The sequence below is a fragment of the Giraffa tippelskirchi genome, chromosome X (genome assembly GCF_054371585.1).
Source record: "Giraffa tippelskirchi isolate mGirTip1 chromosome X, T2T-mGirTip1v1.2.pri, whole genome shotgun sequence".
Classification (NCBI taxonomy): domain Eukaryota; kingdom Metazoa; phylum Chordata; class Mammalia; order Artiodactyla; family Giraffidae; genus Giraffa; species Giraffa tippelskirchi.
Genome location: NC_137289.1, coordinates 2,648,356 through 2,668,149, shown reverse-complemented (window position 1 = coordinate 2,668,149; position 19,794 = coordinate 2,648,356). Strand labels below are relative to the sequence as shown.

Genomic DNA, 19,794 nt, shown 5'->3' with positions numbered 1-19,794 from the left:
GGTGGGTGGTGTGGCTTGGCCCCTTGCCCTCGACTCCCACCTTAGTCCAGTGAGACCCTTCTGTGGCATACGTTGGAGAAACGAAAGTCGCATTGTGGAACTAGCTTTAGGCCATGAGACGGGAAAGTCGGCATTTGTGTCTCAGTGGCATCTCTGTGCACACTTGGCGGGCTCCATTCCACGCCATCTGAGCCGGCACTGGAGGGGCCCGTGTGCGCAGGCGCATCGGGGGCACCTGAAAGGAGCGTGGCGTTGTGACAGAGCCGAGTCCCTCCAGCCTCACACGGTCTCCATAGCAGCCCGTGGGTGGCTGGGCTGTGTGCGCAGGCGCACTTTTGGCGTCCTTGCGCAGAAGGGGAGGGACTTCGTGAGCGGCCCAGTCTCTCCGCCCCTTATTTGGCGTCTGAGGGAGACGCACAGCAGCCATGCAGGCGTCGGGTGGTGGTGCCGGTGGCGCAGAGGGCCGAGATGACCAGCATAGCTCCAGAGCACCTCCTTGCCAGAGTGGTTCAGGCAGCGCTGAAGGTGAGGATCGTCCCCGGGCCCCAGAAGGCGGGGGTGGGCCTGGCAGAGGAAGAGCGGTGATGGAAGACGCTGGAGCTCGTCCCCGGGGTGAGCGGGCACCAGGTGGCCTAGGACCCGCTGGAGATGTAGCACCCTTGGCTGTAAGGCCTAGACGTGGAGAGGCGGTGCTGTATCCTTTTCAGGGAGCCTTTCTGGGCGGGGTCAGTGGTGTGGTGGAGGGAAACATGCCGGCAGCCTGAGGAAGGGATAGAAGGGAGTACGGGGGCGATCCGGGGCAGCAGGACTGGGCAGCCTGGCAGCAAAGGAGGTTGTCAAGGCCTGAGGAGCCTGGAGGGTGGGGAAGATGGACAGAAGGGTTAGGGAGGCAGCTCAGGGTGGTCTCAGGTTGTGGTCAGGAGGATGGGCATCCTGGGGTAAAAGCAGGCCTCTGAGGTGCGAGGAAGCCCGAGATAATCAGCAAATTCTGTAATGGGTGGTGCCTTAACCGTGTCTCTCCCAGCACACTCAGAGTGCCTTTCCAGTCACCCCTGGAGGCAGACATGGCTCGCAGATCTCTGCTCCCAGATGCCCAGCGCCACCAAGGATTGGTTCTGAGGGAATTTGCAGTGAATGGCAGTGACCTGCTTGTGTCAGTTCCAGACGAGTTTGCCTTGGGAAGTGGGGGGTGGCAGGTGCTGTGGTCTGAGCTCCCTCTTAAGCGTGCTATGATGGAGACACTGAGGGGCTTGGTATAAGCAGGGGGGTTGGTACCCTGGACCTACAGGAGCAATCTTCCCTTTAACCTGATTTTCTTTTCCCTGCTTTTAGTACATGGACTGCTGAAGACCTGTGAAGACCTGGCTTTCATCCGACTTTCCATGAACCCATTCCTCGATCAGCTTTCCCTGGTGATTCGGAACATTCGGAGCCTTGGGCTCCCACCTCGCTGAGGAAAGGGGCTGAGGCCTAACCTTGTGTCCCCTGCTCGGCGGGGCATAGGGAATTCAAACTAAGAGGCATCGCCACTTTGTTATTTGAGTCTAAGTTTTTGCCTTTACTGGCCTTTGGTCTCTGTTGGTTCACTTGCTTTGTTGCCCTGCTGCTTGAGGAGTGGGGTGCTTCAGTGTTTGTTACAGCAGAAAATAAAGCTGAGTCACTTTTTGTGCCCCAGTTTCTTTTCAGCTAATGCGCTTCTGGATTTTAAAAACATTTTTTATCTTTGTTCTCGTGTTAGAGGGAAGGTACTGAAATTCAGATGTTTGAATTCCAATTACAAGGGAATTGAAAACAATTTCAGAAAATGAAAATCGAGCCCTATGTTCAGCACTAAATACTGTCAACGTTTAAGAATATTTTCTAGGTGTACTTGCACATTAAATACATAACAGCATGTGATGTAGAAGTTATCAAGTTTAGCTTTAATTTTTTTCCTGAATTTTTTTTCATTTAGTATACTAGCTTTTCCACTTTCTAAAATCTCTTCAGAAATGTGTTATTGAATAGATATAAGATGCATGATAATGTAATTATTGGGACTTCCCAGGCAGTCCGGTGGATAAGACTATGCACTTCCAGTGTAAGGGCTGCAGGTTCAGTCCCTGGCAGCAGAACTACGATCCCACATGTCGTGTGGCGTGGCCAAAAAAGTAAAATTGGGTCTTTAAATAAAAACAACAGCAACAATAATAATCTCATTATGGAACATGTAAGTTGTTTCCACGTTTTTCATTACTATGGTTAATGAATTAGTGGAATTTATAAATCTTTCCATTAACGGTTATTTCCTTAAAGTATTACTATATTCCAACAATTAGAAATGCTGACCTAACTGTTTACTTCTCTCTTGCTTTTTTAAAAAATTAATTTATCTTTTTAATTGGAGGCTAATTACTTTACAATATTACAGCGGTTACTGCCATACATTGACATGTCCAGGCTCCCCGCTGGTGTCCTCTTGGCCACAGAGCAGGGGACAGACATAGGCAGTAGACCAGGTCTTTGCACACCCTAAAACTGACTGGGAGCCAGAATCAACAGAAACTGGGAGGGTGGAAAGGTGGGACAGGGATGCCCCCCACACAGGAAAGGGTCAGCCACTGCTGGTGGCTCTTCCCTTCCAGTGGGGGTGAGGGAAGTCTGCTGGGGGGGCCGAGGACTCTCCGGCCAGGGGGTGGGGCTCAGGGACCGGATTGAAGTACAACCCCTGATGCAGTCACCTCCCGTGGCACCAGTGGTCCCTGGCAGATGAACCCCACGCCCAGGCAGTGCTGCCCCAGCCCCGTGGTCTCCCCCGGCTGTACCTTGCCTGTTGACTTGACCCCCTTCTAGACACAGAAGTGGACCAGCAGGCCAGTAGACACAGGGTCACATTCCAGTTGAGGTCCCCCGGTACCTCCGGCCCTCTGGATAGCCTCAAGACATTGTTCTTGGGGAAGGGAAAGCCATGAGAGTTGTGCCAGCAGGAGAGGGCAAGAGACTGGGGGTGTCCTAGGGGGTATTGCCCTTCCCTCGGCCCTTGAGTCCAGCCGGTCCCACCGGTGCTTCTGGGGGTCCTGATGTAAGTCCCCAGCCTGGAGTCCCTGCAGTCTGTGTGCCTGGAGCCCCAGGCGGCCCAGCCCCACGCCATCCCCAGTGAGTCTGACAGCAGTCCCCCCCCCCCCCGCTTCCCTCCCCAGGTGGGCGGGCACAGTATGCTCCGCATCCCTCGTATCATGCCTCCAGGGCCGGGTCACCCCACTCCCATGTGAAGGCACCTTGAAAGCATGCACACAGAGACATATGCCCACGTGAATGCATCCCAACCGTGGCCTCTTTGAAGCACACACACACACACACACACACCCATGTGCACGCCCCTGACCACACGCTCTCTCGTGACCACACATACATGCCCACGCACAAGCACCTCCACACACAGACACACTCACATGCTTATGTCATGAATCTGTGCATATGCTCTCTCTCTGAAACACACCCACGCACACACCTGATGGGCACGCACCTGTGTAAGGGCACTCTCTCGGGCACACACACAGATAAGCACATTCACACGCCTATGTGCATAAATCTGTGCACACGCTCTCTCTTACAAGCACACCCATACACACGCCCATGGGCATGCACCCGCTCATGCGATCATGCACACAGACACACATACAGACATGTGAGCTATGTGCGAGACACCAGAGAGACAGACGAGCGCTGACCCAGGGGTGCCCAACTCCCTTCTGGGAGTCAAGGAAAAGGACCTGCGCTCAGCAGGATGGTCACCTGTGAGCGACGCCAAGCTGTCAGCAGCACAGACTTGAAGGTGCACAGGGACCAGGGCTCACTTGGGGTTTGCAGGCTTGGCGTGGAAACAGTCACGCGCCTTGAGGAGGGCGGCAGCGTCTGTTTGAGCATCGCGCACTGAGGCGCTGCCCCCACACCGAAGGGTGGAGCGCCGCCTAGAGGCCTCACGGCTGAACCGTTTACCAGGTTTCCCGGCCGGAGGCAGGGCTGACTTAAGAGAGCCCAGACCTCGTGGGTATGGGTCTGCGCATGCGCGTTGGGGCTACGTGGTGCGTGAATGCGCGAAGCTTCAGCAGGGCACCCGTTGTCGGTGGGAACCAATCGTGAGGCAGGACCAGGGTGGGTTTGCGCGGGCGCTCTGCTGAGTTGCAGGTCTCACTCCGGGACTGGTATTTGTAGGGACTGTTCAGTCTTTCCCGCCGCGGAGGTGGGGGAGAGGGTTCAAGATGGAGTCCGAGGCACACGGTGGAGGAGCCACAAGGGCAGCCGATGAAGACGCAGTCGCCGTGGCCTCTGCAGCGGGCACGGCAGGTGGTGGCCAAGGCGTGCAGGGTGGTGCTGGTGGCCACGATTGCCCTGGCGACCCAGCTGTCCCTGGTGACGCCGTCAGTCGAGGAGTCCCTGGCGGCTCTGGTGACCAGGCTAATCCCAGAGGCCCCAGCGCTGCAGGAGAGTCGGGTGGTGCAGCCGGTGCCATGCCACAGATCGCGGGGGCACCGCAGGCGCCAGGGCCGGGTGGAGACGCTGCACCCGGAGCCAGAGTTCCGATTAACCGAGCCCTCCAGTGGTATCCTATGCTGGGAGCCCCGGTGGGCTGGGCGGCCGCAGGGGTCGGGGTGTGCGCTAGGGGTAGTTTGGGGGGTTGCAGGTGGCGGGGCCTAAAGCGTGGGAGGAGGGTACTCTGCGGGGCTGGAGGGTATGGGTCAGGGGTGGTCTGGCTGCCAGGGGATGGTGGTGACGGAAAGAAACCTGAAGGGATCCAGAGGGTCGGGCAGTGATAGCCAGGGTATCTGGCGGCGGCCTTGTGGGAGAAGGCGAGTCTCCACGAGCAGGGAGCCTGACGTGCAAGCCACGTGAGTCATGTGGATGGTGCCTTAACCATATCTCCACCAGCAGCCTCAATGTGCTTTTCGCATCGCACGCACAGGCGGACATCGCCCGCCACCTCCTGACTCCACGTACTCAACTGCCAGGGCCGATTCGGAGGGAGCTCAATGTTAACGGCTGCATGTTGGTTCTGTAAGTTCTAAAGGGGGCCGGGGCTGGGGAGGGAGTGGAGGACGGTGGCCAGTCTCGGCCCAGGAGGAGCCATAATGGAGGGTTAAGCCTAGAGGAGAAGTGTGGTGCTCCGGGCTCTGTCGGTGTGCGGGGACAGAGGGAGGACATGCTTCTCTTCCTCCTCCTTGGCAGGAGCTTGAATTTCATTTTCCCTCCCTTTTAGCCGATTGACTGCTGAAGACCCTGGCCTGCTCCGCAGGTCCATCGACTTCTGTGTGGGGCAGCTTTCCGTGGTGATGCAGTCCTTGCAGCACTTTGTGCCCCCTCCTCCTGCTAAGCCTCAGCAGAGAAGACGGGCTTAAACCTAGCCTATGTGCCCTAGCCTCAAGTGTCCTTCCCCAGGGCATTGCTTTCTGAATTACTTTGATGGGGCTTCATCTTGTGCCTGTGCTGCTGCTTGGGGGCTCAGGGTCCACATCGTTTGTTTGGTGATTGTTAACTGCAGAAAGTAAAACTGAGCTACTGTGCTGCCTCTGACTTTATTTTTAGAGGGTTCGCTTCCTAATACTGCATTTGTCTTTTAGTTGGAGGAGAGGTTCTGAGATCCAGGTATTCAAGGAGTACAACATAATGGAAGACAATGTAAGAAGTGGGAGAATAAGAAAGTTGTGTACTGCCATTCGGTATTGATTTTGGAATATTTTGTCAGTTTTACAGTTACATTTATATATAAAACACCAGAATGTTGTTGTTGTTGTTGAGTCTTTTGTGTCCAGGTGAGTCTTTGCGATCCCATGGACTGTAGCACACCAGGCTCTGTGTCCCCGCTGTCTCCTGGAATTGGCTCAAATTCATGTCCTTTGAGTCGGTGGTGCTATCTAACCATCTCACCTTCTGTGCTCCCCTTCTCTTTTTGCCTTAAATCTTTCCCAGCATCACAGTCTTTTCCAGTGAGTCAGCTTTTGGCTTCTGCTGACCGAAGTGTTGTCGCTCCGGCTTCAGCACCCGTCCTTCCAATGAATATTCAGGACTGATTTCCTTTAGGATTGATTAGTTTGATCTCCTTGCAGTTCAAGGCACTCTCAAGAGTAACCTTGTATCGTGAAACCTTGCTAAAGTCACGGATTACTTGTAATAGCTCTTTTGTAGATCCCATGGAACTCCCTCTTAGACAAGCGTTTTGTAGGCACATACATGCACATTTATTTCTTCCTTTCCAATTAATGGATTTTAACTGATTTCTGTTAAAATGAGATCTGCCATCACTTTGGCCACCTGATATGAAGATCCAACTCACTGGCAAAGACTCTGATGCTGGGAAATATTGAAGGCAGGAGGAGAAGGGAATGACAGAAGATGAGATGGTTGGATGGCATCACGACACCAGACGTGAGTTTGAGCAAGTTCTGGGAGATGGTGAAGGACAGGGAAGCCTGGCCTGCCGCAGTTCATGGAGTTGAAAATAGACACGACTGAGCAACTGAACACCACCACGCTGATCTCTGTTATAACGGATTTGATTTTCCTGCTTCTTTGCCTCCTGGTAATTTTAGATTGGATGCCAAGCAGTATCAAATTTCCCTTGCATGCTTAATATTTTTCTATGCCTAAACTTTTCTTGAGCTGTATTCTGGAATCCTGTTAAGTTGCTTGGAAACAGTTTGATCCTTTTTGGATCTTACTTATTAAGATTGACTCTGTAGGACCAGAGCGGATCTCGGTGTAGGAGGAACTTAATTAACTGAAATCTTCAATGGCCGAGAAGGCTATAGCTGGAAACAGGGACTCTTTTTAAAAATTTTATTTATGAATTTTTTTTTCTTTTTTTTTTTGGCTGTGCTGCGTCTTGTTAACTGTGTGTAGGTTTTCTGTACTTGCAGCCAGCAGAGGCTACTCTCTAACTGCTGTGCTCAGGCTTCTCATTGCAGAGGTTTCCCTTGTCGAGGAGCACAGACTTTAGACAGTGGTGCGCTCAGTTGTTGCGGCACACGAGCTTAGCTGCCCCAGGCATGTGGGCTATTCCTGGCCCAGGGACTGAACCCATGTGCCCTGGATTGGCAGGCAGAATCTTGACCACTGGACCACCTGGGAAGCCAAACAAGAACCCTTAAGTGGTAGTAAAATCCACCTGGACAGTTGATTGGCACTTTATATTACAAGGAGAAGGACCATCCCTTTCCAGACAGGGCACCCAGAATTGACCCAGAAGTGGCCCATATGGTGGATACAGCAAAGCCTGTGCCATCCGCAGTACTTTTTAAGAGCTGTATAATATTGTATGTTATAATTGTATATTATTGTATATTTAAGAGCTGTATAAAATTGGAGAAGAAAACGGCAACCCACTCCAGTCTTCGTGCCTGGAAAATCCCATGGACAGAGGAGCCTGCTGGGCTACAGTCCATGGGGTCGCAAAGAGTCGGACACGACTGAGTGACTGAGCGTGGACACACTGTTAGATTAAGAAATATTCGTTCCCAGTCTCGTTCCTTTAAACACTGGAAATTGATTATGAATTTGATGCAAAGTCTATACCGCTGTCGAGGACATGGATGGGTTTTGTAATTCAGTGTCCCTTTTCCTTCTCTTGGCACCGGTACGCTGTCACTCTGGAAAACTGCCCCTTTCCTTTTCTCTAGGCCATTGTGACTGTGATAGAGCTGACTTCACATTTGATTCCACGGGTGGGCATGTGGCTCAGGCCTGGCCATTGGAGGACCACATTCCTCCTGCTGTGGTGATATCATCCAACCAGTGACACTTTGATTCTCTAGGGGAGGCAGGCTGGCAAAGGACAGAGGGGGAGTTGGAGCAAGAAGGCAAATCTCCGGGACAAAATGCTGGGCCCAGCCATGCCTGAAGACAGAAACTACCTCTGTATCTGGTAGTTACCCAGACCCAGAAGCTCTCCCTTTGGCTTAAAAACTAAAGTGGCAATTTTGGTCGTTTTCGTTCCACTCATTTTTCACTTGCAATAGCAAGGCTGGACCCTTCGTGAATTGAAGGATCATACTTTTCTTTCTTACGTAACTAATGCGGTCTGAAGACTTGGCCCTTATTTATTACTTCAAGGTAGAAACAGGCCTCTTTTCTTGTTAAGCGATTAGCTGCTTGCTCATCAACTCATATCATGGTTGAAAAAGAGACAAGTCAAAGGAGGAGAGGGACACTGCAAGGGGCAGCTGGTGGAAGGGCATAAGGAGAAGGACCATCCCTTTCCAGACAGGGCACCCAGAATTGACCCAGAAGTGGGCCATATGGTGGATACAGCAAAGCCTGTGCCATCCGCAGTACTTGTAAGAGCTGTCTAATATCCCTCAGAATGTGTAATCCATAGTTATTTTCACCAGTCTCTTGTAACTAGGCCTTTAGGCTGTTTGCAGTTTTTCAGTATTACAAACAATGCTGAAATGGACATCCTGGTACATTTGCTTTTGTGTAACATATTATGTGGACAAGGAAATGGCAAACCACGCCAGTATTCTTGCCTGAGAAATCCCATGGGCAGAGGAGCCTGCTGGGCTACGGTCTGTGGAGTTGCAAGAGTCGGACATGACTGAGTGACCAGACCACTACCACCAGCACACTATGTACAATAATTCTGAGCTAAAAAGGAGGGTTGTTGGGTGAAAAAGTAATCTCTTTTTGAAATGTTTTACACATATTCCCAAATATGTTTTATACATATCCCCATGCCCTCCAAAACGGTTGCATCGATTTGACTCGAACCAGTTGGGTATGAAAGTGTCCACTTTTGTCCTGCCTACCCTGAATTTGTCAGCTTGTTGTTTAGTCGCTAAACTGTGCCCAACTCTTTTGCAACCCAATGAACTGTAGCCCACCAGGCTCCTCTGTCTGTGTCCGTGGGGTTTTCCAGGCAAGCATACTGGAGTGGGTTGCCATTTCCTTCTTCAGGGGATCTTCCCGAACCAAGGACTGAACTCACATCTACTGCTTGGCAGGCAGATTATTTTACCACTGAGCCACCTTGGAAGCCCATTTGTCCGCGTAGCATGGCATAACAGAATAATAATAAAATACCACAGACCAGGTGGTTTAAGGGCTTCCCTGGTAGCTCAGCTGGCAAAGAATCCACTGGCAATGCAGGAGACCCCAGTTACACTCCTGGGTTGGGAAGATCCCCTGGAGAAGGGATAGGCTAGCCACTCCAGTATTCTTGGGCTTCCCTAGTGGCTCAGAAGGTCAAGAATCCGCCTGCAATGCAGGAGACCGGGGTTCGATCCCTGGGTTGGAGAGATCCCCTGAAGGAGGGCATGGGAACCCCCCTCCAGTATTCTGGCCTGGACAATACCTGTGGACAGAGGAACCCGGCAGGCCACGGTCCACGGGGTCGCGCAGCGACGGACAGGATTGTGCAAGCAACCACAGCACATTAGGAACAATGTCTGCGAATACGTTTGCCAATGTAGATGAAAATAACAAATTCCTTGAATGACACAAATTCCCAAAACTAACTCAAGAAGGAAGTGGGAAACCTAAATATCCCTAAATCGATCAAAGATACGGAACAGAAAACTCCAGGCCCACGTGACTTAACTAGGGAACGCTATGAAATATTTAAAGGAGAAATATCACCAATCCTATACAAATTCTTTCAGAAAGCAGAGGAGGGGAAACACTTCTCAAATCATTTTCCGAGGCCAGTCTTACAAAACACCAAAGCCATATGATGATATTGCAAGAAAAGAGAACCGCAGGCTAATATCCTTCATTAAGCTAAGCACAAAATATGAAATGTTATCAAATTTAATCCGGCGACATATACAGCCTTATGACCAAACGAGATCTATCCCAAGAATGAAAGATTGGTTATGCATTAAAAAACCCATCAACCAGTGTTATCCATCATATTAAGTACAAAACAGGAGAAAAGCCATACGATCATTTCTCAAGATGCCGAAAAAGCATTTGACAGCGTTCAACCACCGCTATGATAAAAACTGTCGGAAAACTAGGACTACAAACAGACTTTCTTAATCCGATCAAGGTCATCTACAAAACTCCTACAGCTAACATGATAATGCAGGAAAATCGAATCCTTCCACTGGGGGTGGGGGAAGGCTGCTGGCCTGGGATTTGGCGGGCTGCCCAGAGGCCTATCCGGCCAGGGGGTGGAGATCAAGGGGCCCGGATTGAAGTATCTGCCTCCTCCTCGGGCAGTGGCCCGGATCCAGTCACCTCCTGTGGCACCAGCGGTTCCCTGGCATATGCACCCCACGCCCAGGCAGTGCTGCCCCAGCCCCGCCATCACCCCCGGCTGTACCTTGCTTGTTGACTATACCCCCTCCCAGACACAGAAGTAGACCAGCGCCCAGAAGGTCAGCAGACACAGGGTCACCTCCCGGTTGAGGGCCCCTGGCACCTCGAGCCCCAAGACTTGGTTCCTGGGGAGGGAAAGCCCATGAGAGTTGTGTCAGCAGAGGGCCAAGAGACTGGGGGTGTCTTGGGGAACACTGCCCTTCCTGCAGCCCTTTAATCCAGCCAGTACCACCGGTGCTTCTGGGATGCCAGGTGTAAGTCCCCAGCCTGGAGTCCCTGCAGTCTGTGTGCCCGGACCCCCAGGCGGCCCAGCCCCACGCCGTCCCCAGTGAGTCCCACAGAAGTCCCCGCTTCCCTCCCCAGGCGGGCAGGCACAGCCCCCTCTACACCCCTAGTCTCAGGACTCCAGAGCCGGGTCGCCCCACTCCCATGTGAAGGCACCTGTGCAAGCACACACACACGGAGACACCCATGTGCATTAATCTGACCCGTGCTCTTTCACACACACATGCACACTCACACGCCCGCGTGCATGCACCTGACCACATGCTCTCCTGCCCACATACATGCCCACGTGCAGACACCTGCAAAAACAGACACACGCACACGCCTATGCGTGTGAACCTGTGCACGTGCTCTCTCTCAGAAACACACCCATGCACACGCCCATGGGCATGCACCTGCCCATGCACTCACGCACACAGATACATTTGCACTGACGTGACCTACGTGTGGGACACCAGAGGGATAGACCGGCCCTGACCCAGGGGTGCCCGACTCCCTTCCGGAAGTCAATAACAAGGACCTGCGCTCAGCAGGATGGTCACCTGTGAGCGTGGCCAGGTTGGTAGCACTGCAGTCTTGGAGGTGCACAGGGACCAGGACTCACTGGGGTTTGCAGGCTTGGACGGGAAACAGGCACGTGCCCTGAGGAGTGGGGTGGGGTCTGTTTGAGCATGCGCACTGAGGAGCTGCGGACACAATAAAGGGTGGAGTGCTACCCAGCGGCTTCCTGGCTAAGCCGTTTACCAGGTTTCCAGGCCTGAGGCAGGGCTGACTTAGACGGCCCAGACCACGTGGGTGTGTCTGTGCAGGCTCATTGGGGTGACACATCGGGTGAACGCTTGAAGCTTCTGCAGGGAGCGCCTATTGCCGGAGAGCCTGCAGCCACTGTGGGAGCCAACTGTTGGTGGGAACCTATCGGGAGGCAGGACCAGGGTGTGTTTGTGCAGGCGCTCTGCCGATGCTGAGTTGCATGTCGCACTACGGGGATCAGTTCTATAGGGAGGGTTCAGTCTTTCCCAACGCGGAGTGAGGGGGAGAGGGGTTCAAGATGGAGTCCGAGGCACATGGTGGAGGAGCCACGAGGGCAGCCGATGAAGATGCAGGTGCCATGGCCTTTGTAGCGGGCACGGCACGTGTCAGCCGAGGTGTGCTGGGTGATGCTGGTGGCCGCGATGGCCCTGGTGACCCAGCTGGCCCTGGTGACACTGTCAGTCCTACAGTCCCTGGCGACCCCGGCGACCTGAGTGATCCCAGAGGCCCCAGCGCTGCAGGAGAGTCAGGTGGTGCAGTTGGTGACATTCTGCAGATCCTGGGGTTACCTCAGACACCACAGTTGGGAAGAGACACTGCACCCAGAGCCAGAGTTCTGAGTAACTGACCAGTTCAGTTGTATCCTATTCCAGGAGCCCCAGTGGGCCGGGCGGCCATGGGGTTCCGGGTGTGGGCTAGGGGTGGTTTGGGTGGTTGCAGGCAGCGGGGCCTAAAGTGTAGGAGGAGGATACTCTGGGGGGCTGAAGGGTATGGGTCAGGGGTGGTCTGGCTGCCAGGGCACGGTGGTGAGGAAAAGCAACCTGAAGGGATCCAGAGGGTCGGGGCAGTGATATCCAAAGTGTCCAGCGGCGACCTTGTGGGAGAAGGCGGGTCTCCGTGAGCAGGGAGCTTGACGTACAGGCAAAATGAGAAATGTGGATGGTGCCTTAACCACATCTCCACCAGCATTCTCACCGTACCTTTTGCATCGCTCGCTCAGGCAAAAATCGCCCGCAACTTCCTGTCTCAAAGTACTCCGCTGTGAGCGCCAGTTCAGAAGGAGCTCAATGTTAATGGCTGCTTGTTGGTTCTGTCAGTTCTAAAGGGGGCAGGGGCCCAGGCTGGGGAGGGGGTGGTGGGCAGTGGCCAGGGCCCGTCTTGGCCCGGGAGGAGCCATAATGGAGGGTTAAGCCTAAAGGAGAAATGTGGTGCTCTGGGCTTGTCAGTGTGCGGGGACAGAGGAAGGACATGCTCCACTTCCTCCTTCTTGTCGGGAGCTTGAATTTCATCTTCCCTCCTTATTTTAGCCAATTGAGTGCTGAAGACCATGCCCTGCTCCAGACGTCCATCACCCTCTGTCTGCAGATTTCCCTGGTGATGCGGACCATGCGGCACTATGCGCCCCCCCCCCGCCCTTTCTACTAAGCCTCTGCACGAAAGTCAGGGTTAAATCTAGCGCATGTGCCCTAGCCTCAAGTGTCCTTCCCGAGGGCATTGATTTCTGCTTCATCTTGTGCCTGTGCTGCTGCTGGGGGGTTCGGGGTCCACCATACTTTGTTTGGTGATTGTTAACTGCAGAAAATGAAACTGAGCTACTGTGCCCTCTCTGACTAGTTTTAGCTTCTGCACTTCTTAATACTCTATTTGTCTTCTGGTTGGAGGGGAAGTTCTGAGATGCAGATATTCAAGGAGTACAACATAAGTGAAGACAATGTAAGAAGCCGGAGAATAAGACAGTAGTTTACTGCCATTCAGTATTAATTTTGGAGTATTTTCTCATTTTATGAAGTGAAGTGAAGTGAAAGTCGCTCAGTCATGTCTGACTCTTTGCGACCCCATGGACTATACAGTCCACGGAATTTTCCAGGCCTGAATACTGGAGTGGGTAGCCTTTCCCTTCTCCAGGGGATCTTCCCAACCCAGAGATCAAACCCAGGTCTCCCACACTGCAGGCAGATTCTTTAGCAGCTGAACCACAAGGGAGGCCTGTGCCATGGCAATACTGTCTGAAAACGGACGTGATGGACGAACACATGAAAGCACTTGAAAAAACGCTTGGACCATAGGAAGTGCTAGCTATCACTACGGTCAAAGAACACAGCTATGATGTGGACTGGGCAAAAAGGGGACCAGGGTGGGTGGTGTGGCTTGGCCCCTTGCCCTCGACTCCCACCTTAGTCCAGTGAGACCCTTCTGTGGCATACGTTGGAGAAACGAAAGTCGCATTGTGGAACTAGCTTTAGGCCATGAGACGGGAAAGTCGGCATTTGTGTCTCAGTGGCGTCTCTGTGGACACTTGGCGGGCTCCATTCCACGCCATCTGAGCCGGCACTGGAGGGGCCCGTGTGCGCAGGCGCATCGGGGGCACCTGAAAGGAGCGTGGCGTTGTGACAGAGCCGAGTCCCTCCAGCCTCACACGGTCTCCATAGCAGCCCGTGGGTGGCTGGGCTGTGTGCGCAGGCGCACTTTTGGCGTCCTTGCGCAGAAGGGGAGGGACTTCGTGAGCGGCCCAGTCTCTCCGCCCCTTATTTGGCGTCTGAGGGAGACGCACAGCAGCCATGCAGGCGTCGGGTGGTGGTGCCGGTGGCGCAGAGGGCCGAGATGACCAGCATAGCTCCAGAGCACCTCCTTGCCAGAGTGGTTCAGGCAGCGCTGAAGGTGAGGATCGTCCCCGGGCCCCAGAAGGCGGGGGTGGGCCTGGCAGAGGAAGAGCGGTGATGGAAGACGCTGGAGCTCGTCCCCGGGGTGAGCGGGCACCAGGTGGCCTAGGACCCGCTGGAGATGTAGCACCCTTGGCTGTAAGGCCTAGACGTGGAGAGGCGGTGCTGTATCCTTTTCAGGGAGCCTTTCTGGGCGGGGTCAGTGGTGTGGTGGAGGGAAACATGCCGGCAGCCTGAGGAAGGGATAGAAGGGAGTACGGGGGCGATCCGGGGCAGCAGGACTGGGCAGCCTGGCAGCAAAGGAGGTTGTCAAGGCCTGAGGAGCCTGGAGGGTGGGGAAGATGGACAGAAGGGTTAGGGAGGCAGCTCAGGGTGGTCTCAGGTTGTGGTCAGGAGGATGGGCATCCTGGGGTAAAAGCAGGCCTCTGAGGTGCGAGGAAGCCCGAGATAATCAGCAAATTCTGTAATGGGTGGTGCCTTAACCGTGTCTCTCCCAGCACACTCAGAGTGCCTTTCCAGTCACCCCTGGAGGCAGACATGGCTCGCAGATCTCTGCTCCCAGATGCCCAGCGCCACCAAGGATTGGTTCTGAGGGAATTTGCAGTGAATGGCAGTGACCTGCTTGTGTCAGTTCCAGACGAGTTTGCCTTGGGAAGTGGGGGGTGGCAGGTGCTGTGGTCTGAGCTCCCTCTTAAGCGTGCTATGATGGAGACACTGAGGGGCTTGGTATAAGCAGGGGGGTTGGTACCCTGGACCTACAGGAGCAATCTTCCCTTTAACCTGATTTTCTTTTCCCTGCTTTTAGTACATGGACTGCTGAAGACCTGTGAAGACCTGGCTTTCATCCGACTTTCCATGAACCCATTCCTCGATCAGCTTTCCCTGGTGATTCGGAACATTCGGAGCCTTGGGCTCCCACCTCGCTGAGGAAAGGGGCTGAGGCCTAACCTTGTGTCCCCTGCTCGGCGGGGCATAGGGAATTCAAACTAAGAGGCATCGCCACTTTGTTATTTGAGTCTAAGTTTTTGCCTTTACTGGCCTTTGGTCTCTGTTGGTTCACTTGCTTTGTTGCCCTGCTGCTTGAGGAGTGGGGTGCTTCAGTGTTTGTTACAGCAGAAAATAAAGCTGAGTCACTTTTTGTGCCCCAGTTTCTTTTCAGCTAATGCGCTTCTGGATTTTAAAAACATTTTTTATCTTTGTTCTCGTGTTAGAGGGAAGGTACTGAAATTCAGATGTTTGAATTCCAATTACAAGGGAATTGAAAACAATTTCAGAAAATGAAAATCGAGCCCTATGTTCAGCACTAAATACTGTCAACGTTTAAGAATATTTTCTAGGTGTACTTGCACATTAAATACATAACAGCATGTGATGTAGAAGTTATCAAGTTTAGCTTTAATTTTTTTCCTGAATTTTTTTTCATTTAGTATACTAGCTTTTCCACTTTCTAAAATCTCTTCAGAAATGTGTTATTGAATAGATATAAGATGCATGATAATGTAATTATTGGGACTTCCCAGGCAGTCCGGTGGATAAGACTATGCACTTCCAGTGTAAGGGCTGCAGGTTCAGTCCCTGGCAGCAGAACTACGATCCCACATGTCGTGTGGCGTGGCCAAAAAAGTAAAATTGGGTCTTTAAATAAAAACAACAGCAACAATAATAATCTCATTATGGAACATGTAAGTTGTTTCCACGTTTTTCATTACTATGGTTAATGAATTAGTGGAATTTATAAATCTTTCCATTAACGGTTATTTCCTTAAAGTATTACTATATTCCAACAATTAGAAATGCTGACCTAACTGTTTACTTCTCTCTTGCTTTTTTTAAAAATTAATTTATCTTTTTAATTGGAGGCTAATTACTTTACAATATTACAGCGGTTACTGCCATACATTGACATGTCCAGGCTCCCCGCTGGTGTCCTCTTGGCCACAGAGCAGGGGACACACATAGGCAGTAGACCAGGTCTTTGCACACCCTAAAACTGACTGGGAGCCAGAATCAACAGAAACTGGGAGGGTGGAAAGGTGGGACAGGGATGCCCCCCACACAGGAAAGGGTCAGCCACTGCTGGTGGCTCTTCCCTTCCAGTGGGGGTGAGGGAAGTCTGCTGGGGGGGCCGAGGACTCTCCGGCCAGGGGGTGGGGCTCAGGGACCGGATTGAAGTACAACCCCTGATGCAGTCACCTCCCGTGGCACCAGTGGTCCCTGGCAGATGAACCCCACGCCCAGGCAGTGCTGCCCCAGCCCCGTGGTCTCCCCCGGCTGTACCTTGCCTGTTGACTTGACCCCCTTCTAGACACAGAAGTGGACCAGCAGGCCAGTAGACACAGGGTCACATTCCAGTTGAGGTCCCCCGGTACCTCCGGCCCTCTGGATAGCCTCAAGACATTGTTCTTGGGGAAGGGAAAGCCATGAGAGTTGTGCCAGCAGGAGAGGGCAAGAGACTGGGGGTGTCCTAGGGGGTATTGCCCTTCCCTCGGCCCTTGAGTCCAGCCGGTCCCACCGGTGCTTCTGGGGGGCCTGATGTAAGTCCCCAGCCTGGAGTCCCTGCAGTCTGTGTGCCTGGAGCCCCAGGCGGCCCAGCCCCACGCCATCCCCAGTGAGTCTGACAGCAGTCCCCCCCCCTCCCCCCGCTTCCCTCCCCAGGTGGGCGGGCACAGTATGCTCCGCATCCCTCGTATCATGCCTCCAGGGCCGGGTCACCCCACTCCCATGTGAAGGCACCTTGAAAGCACGCACACAGAGACATATGCCCACGTGAATGCATCCCAACCGTGGCCTCTTTGAAGCGCACACACACACACACACACACCCATGTGCACGCCCCTGACCACACGCTCACTCGTGACCACACATAACATGCCCACGCACAAGCACCTCCACACACAGACACACTCACATGCTTATGTCATGAATCTGTGCATATGCTCTCTCTCTGAAACACACCCACGCACACACCTGATGGGCACGCACCTGTGTAAGGGCACTCTCTCGGGCACACACACAGATAAGCACATTCACATGCCTATGTGCATAAATCTGTGCACACGCTCTCTCTTACAAGCACACCCATACACACGCCCATGGGCATGCACCCGCTCATGCGATCATGCACACAGACACACATACAGACATGTGAGCTATGTGCGAGACACCAGAGAGACAGACGAGCGCTGACCCAGGGGTGCCCAACTCCCTTCTGGGAGTCAAGGAAAAGGACCTGCGCTCAGCAGGATGGTCACCTGTGAGCGACGCCAAGCTGTCAGCAGCACAGACTTGAAGGTGCACAGGGACCAGGGCTCACTTGGGGTTTGCAGGCTTGGCGTGGAAACAGTCACGCGCCTTGAGGAGGGCGGCAGCGTCTGTTTGAGCATCGCGCACTGAGGCGCTGCCCCCACACCGAAGGGTGGAGCGCCGCCTAGAGGCCTCACGGCTGAACCGTTTACCAGGTTTCCCGGCCGGAGGCAGGGCTGACTTAAGAGAGCCCAGACCTCGTGGGTATGGGTCTGCGCATGCGCGTTGGGGCTACGTGGTGCGTGAATGCGCGAAGCTTCAGCAGGGCACCCGTTGTCGGTGGGAACCAATCGTGAGGCAGGACCAGGGTGGGTTTGCGCGGGCGCTCTGCTGAGTTGCAGGTCTCACTCCGGGACTGGTATTTGTAGGGACTGTTCAGTCTTTCCCGCCGCGGAGGTGGGGGAGAGGGTTCAAGATGGAGTCCGAGGCACACGGTGGAGGAGCCACAAGGGCAGCCGATGAAGACGCAGTCGCCGTGGCCTCTGCAGCGGGCACGGCAGGTGGTGGCCAAGGCGTGCAGGGTGGTGCTGGTGGCCACGATTGCCCTGGCGACCCAGCTGTCCCTGGTGACGCCGTCAGTCGAGGAGTCCCTGGCGGCTCTGGTGACCAGGCTAATCCCAGAGGCCCCAGCGCTGCAGGAGAGTCGGGTGGTGCAGCCGGTGCCATGCCACAGATCCCGGGGGCACCGCAGGCGCCAGGGCCGGGTGGAGACGCTGCACCCGGAGCCAGAGTTCCGATTAACCGAGCCCTCCAGTGGTATCCTATGCTGGGAGCCCCGGTGGGCTGGGCGGCCGCAGGGGTCGGGGTGTGCGCTAGGGGTAGTTTGGGGGGTTGCAGGTGGCGGGGCCTAAAGTGTGGGAGGAGGGTACTCTGCGGGGCTGGAGGGTATGGGTCAGGGGTGGTCTGGCTGCCAGGGGATGGTGGTGACGGAAAGAAACCTGAAGGGATCCAGAGGGTCGGGCAGTGATAGCCAGGGTATCTGGCGGCGGCCTTGTGGGAGAAGGCGAGTCTCCACGAGCAGGGAGCCTGACGTGCAAGCCACGTGAGTCATGTGGATGGTGCCTTAACCATATCTCCACCAGCAGCCTCAGTGTGCTTTTCGCATCGCACGCACAGGCGGACATCGCCCGCCACTTCCTCACTCCACGTACTCAACTGCCAGGGCCGCTTCGGAGGGAGCTCGATGTTAACGGCTGCATGTTGGTTCTGTAAGTTCTAAAGGGGGCCGGGGCTGGGGAGGGAGTGGAGGACGGTGGCCAGTCTCGGCCCAGGAGGAGCCATAATGGAGGGTTAAGCCTAGAGGAGAAGTGTGGTGCTCTGGGCTCTGTCGGTGTGCGGGGACAGAGGGAGGACATGCTTCTCTTCCTCCTCCTTGGCAGGAGCTTGAATTTCATTTTCCCTCCCTTTTAGCCGATTGACTGCTGAAGACCCTGTCCTGCTCCACAGGTCCATCGACTTCTGTGCGGGGCAGCTTTCCATGGTGATGCAGTCCTTGCAGCGCTTTGTGCCCCGTCCTCGTGCTAAGCCTCAGCAGAGAAGACGGGCTTAAACCTAGCCTATGTGCCCTAGCCTCAAGTGTCCTTCCCCAGGGCATTGCTTTCTGAATTACTTTGATGGGGCTTCATCTTGTGCCTGTGCTGCTGCTTGGGGGCTCAGGGTCCACATCGTTTGTTTGGTGATTGTTAACTGCAGAAAGTAAAACTGAGCTACTGTGCTGCCTCTGACTTTATTTTTAGAGGGTTCGCTTCCTAATACTGCATTTGTCTTTTAGTTGGAGGAGAGGTTCTGAGATCCAGGTATTCAAGGAGTACAACATAATGGAAGCCAATGTAAGAAGTGGGAGAATAAGAAAGTTGTGTACTGCCATTCGGTATTGATTTTGGAATATTTTGTCAGTTTTACAGTTACATTTATATATAAAACACCAGAATGTTGTTGTTGTTGTTGTTGAGTCTTTTGTGTCCAGGTGAGTCTTTGCGATCCCATGGACTGTAGCACACCAGGCTCTGTGTCCCCGCTGTCTCCTGGAATTGGCTCAAATTCATGTCCTTTGAGTCGGTGGTGCTATCTAACCATCTCACCTTCTGTGCTCCCCTTCTCTTTTTGCCTTAAATCTTTCCCAGCATCACAGTCTTTTCCAGTGAGTCAGCTTTTGGCTTCTGCTGACCGAAGTGTTGTCGCTCCGGCTTCAGCACCCGTCCTTCCAATGAATATTCGGGACTGATTTCCTTTAGGATTGATTAGTTTGATCTCCTTGCAGTTCAAGGCACTCTCAAGAGTAACCTTGTATCGTGAAACCTTGCTAAAGTCACGGATTACTTGTAATAGCTCTTTTGTAGATCCCATGGAACTCCCTCTTAGACAAGCGTTTTGTAGGCACATACATGCACATTTATTTCTTCCTTTCCAATTAATGGATTTTAACTGATTTCTGTTAAAATGAGATCTGCCATCACTTTGGCCACCTGATATGAAGATCCAACTCACTGGCAAAGACTCTGAT

The 19,794-nt window shown here is 53.5% G+C and overlaps 1 protein-coding gene and 2 long non-coding RNA genes across 11 annotated transcripts; all 3 read left to right on the top strand.

The window, feature by feature from the left end:
* The first annotated feature begins 401 nt into the window (after positions 1-401).
* Positions 402-1,674, top strand: LOC145536594 (uncharacterized). Its single transcript, XR_014075920.1, has 3 exons — positions 402-694; positions 1,025-1,153; positions 1,333-1,674. It is a non-coding gene; the product is annotated as an uncharacterized LOC145536594 (long non-coding RNA).
* Positions 1,675-3,992: 2,318 nt separating this feature from the next.
* On the top strand, positions 3,993-19,226 carry LOC145536592 (uncharacterized). 9 transcript variants are annotated; one of them, XM_081566095.1, is made up of 3 exons: positions 3,993-4,582; positions 4,909-5,034; positions 5,237-5,760. In XM_081566095.1, the coding sequence occupies exons 1-3, from the start codon at positions 4,242-4,244 to the stop codon at positions 5,373-5,375; spliced, it is 606 nt and encodes a 201-aa protein (XP_081422221.1). In that variant the 5' UTR covers positions 3,993-4,241; the 3' UTR covers positions 5,376-5,760. The 9 variants fall into 9 exon arrangements, 7 of the variants coding, with proteins under 7 accessions (XP_081422221.1, XP_081422225.1, XP_081422222.1 ...); XR_014075917.1 differs by having other exon boundaries at positions 4,005-4,134; positions 4,943-5,034; XM_081566099.1 differs by lacking the exons at positions 4,909-5,034; positions 5,237-5,760 and adding exons at positions 18,374-18,499; positions 18,702-19,226 and having other exon boundaries at positions 4,028-4,582.
* Positions 11,269-15,135, top strand: LOC145536593 (uncharacterized). Its single transcript, XR_014075919.1, has 5 exons — positions 11,269-11,511; positions 11,791-11,967; positions 12,295-14,155; positions 14,486-14,614; positions 14,794-15,135. It is a non-coding gene; the product is annotated as an uncharacterized LOC145536593 (long non-coding RNA).
* Positions 19,227-19,794: the final 568 nt, after the last annotated feature.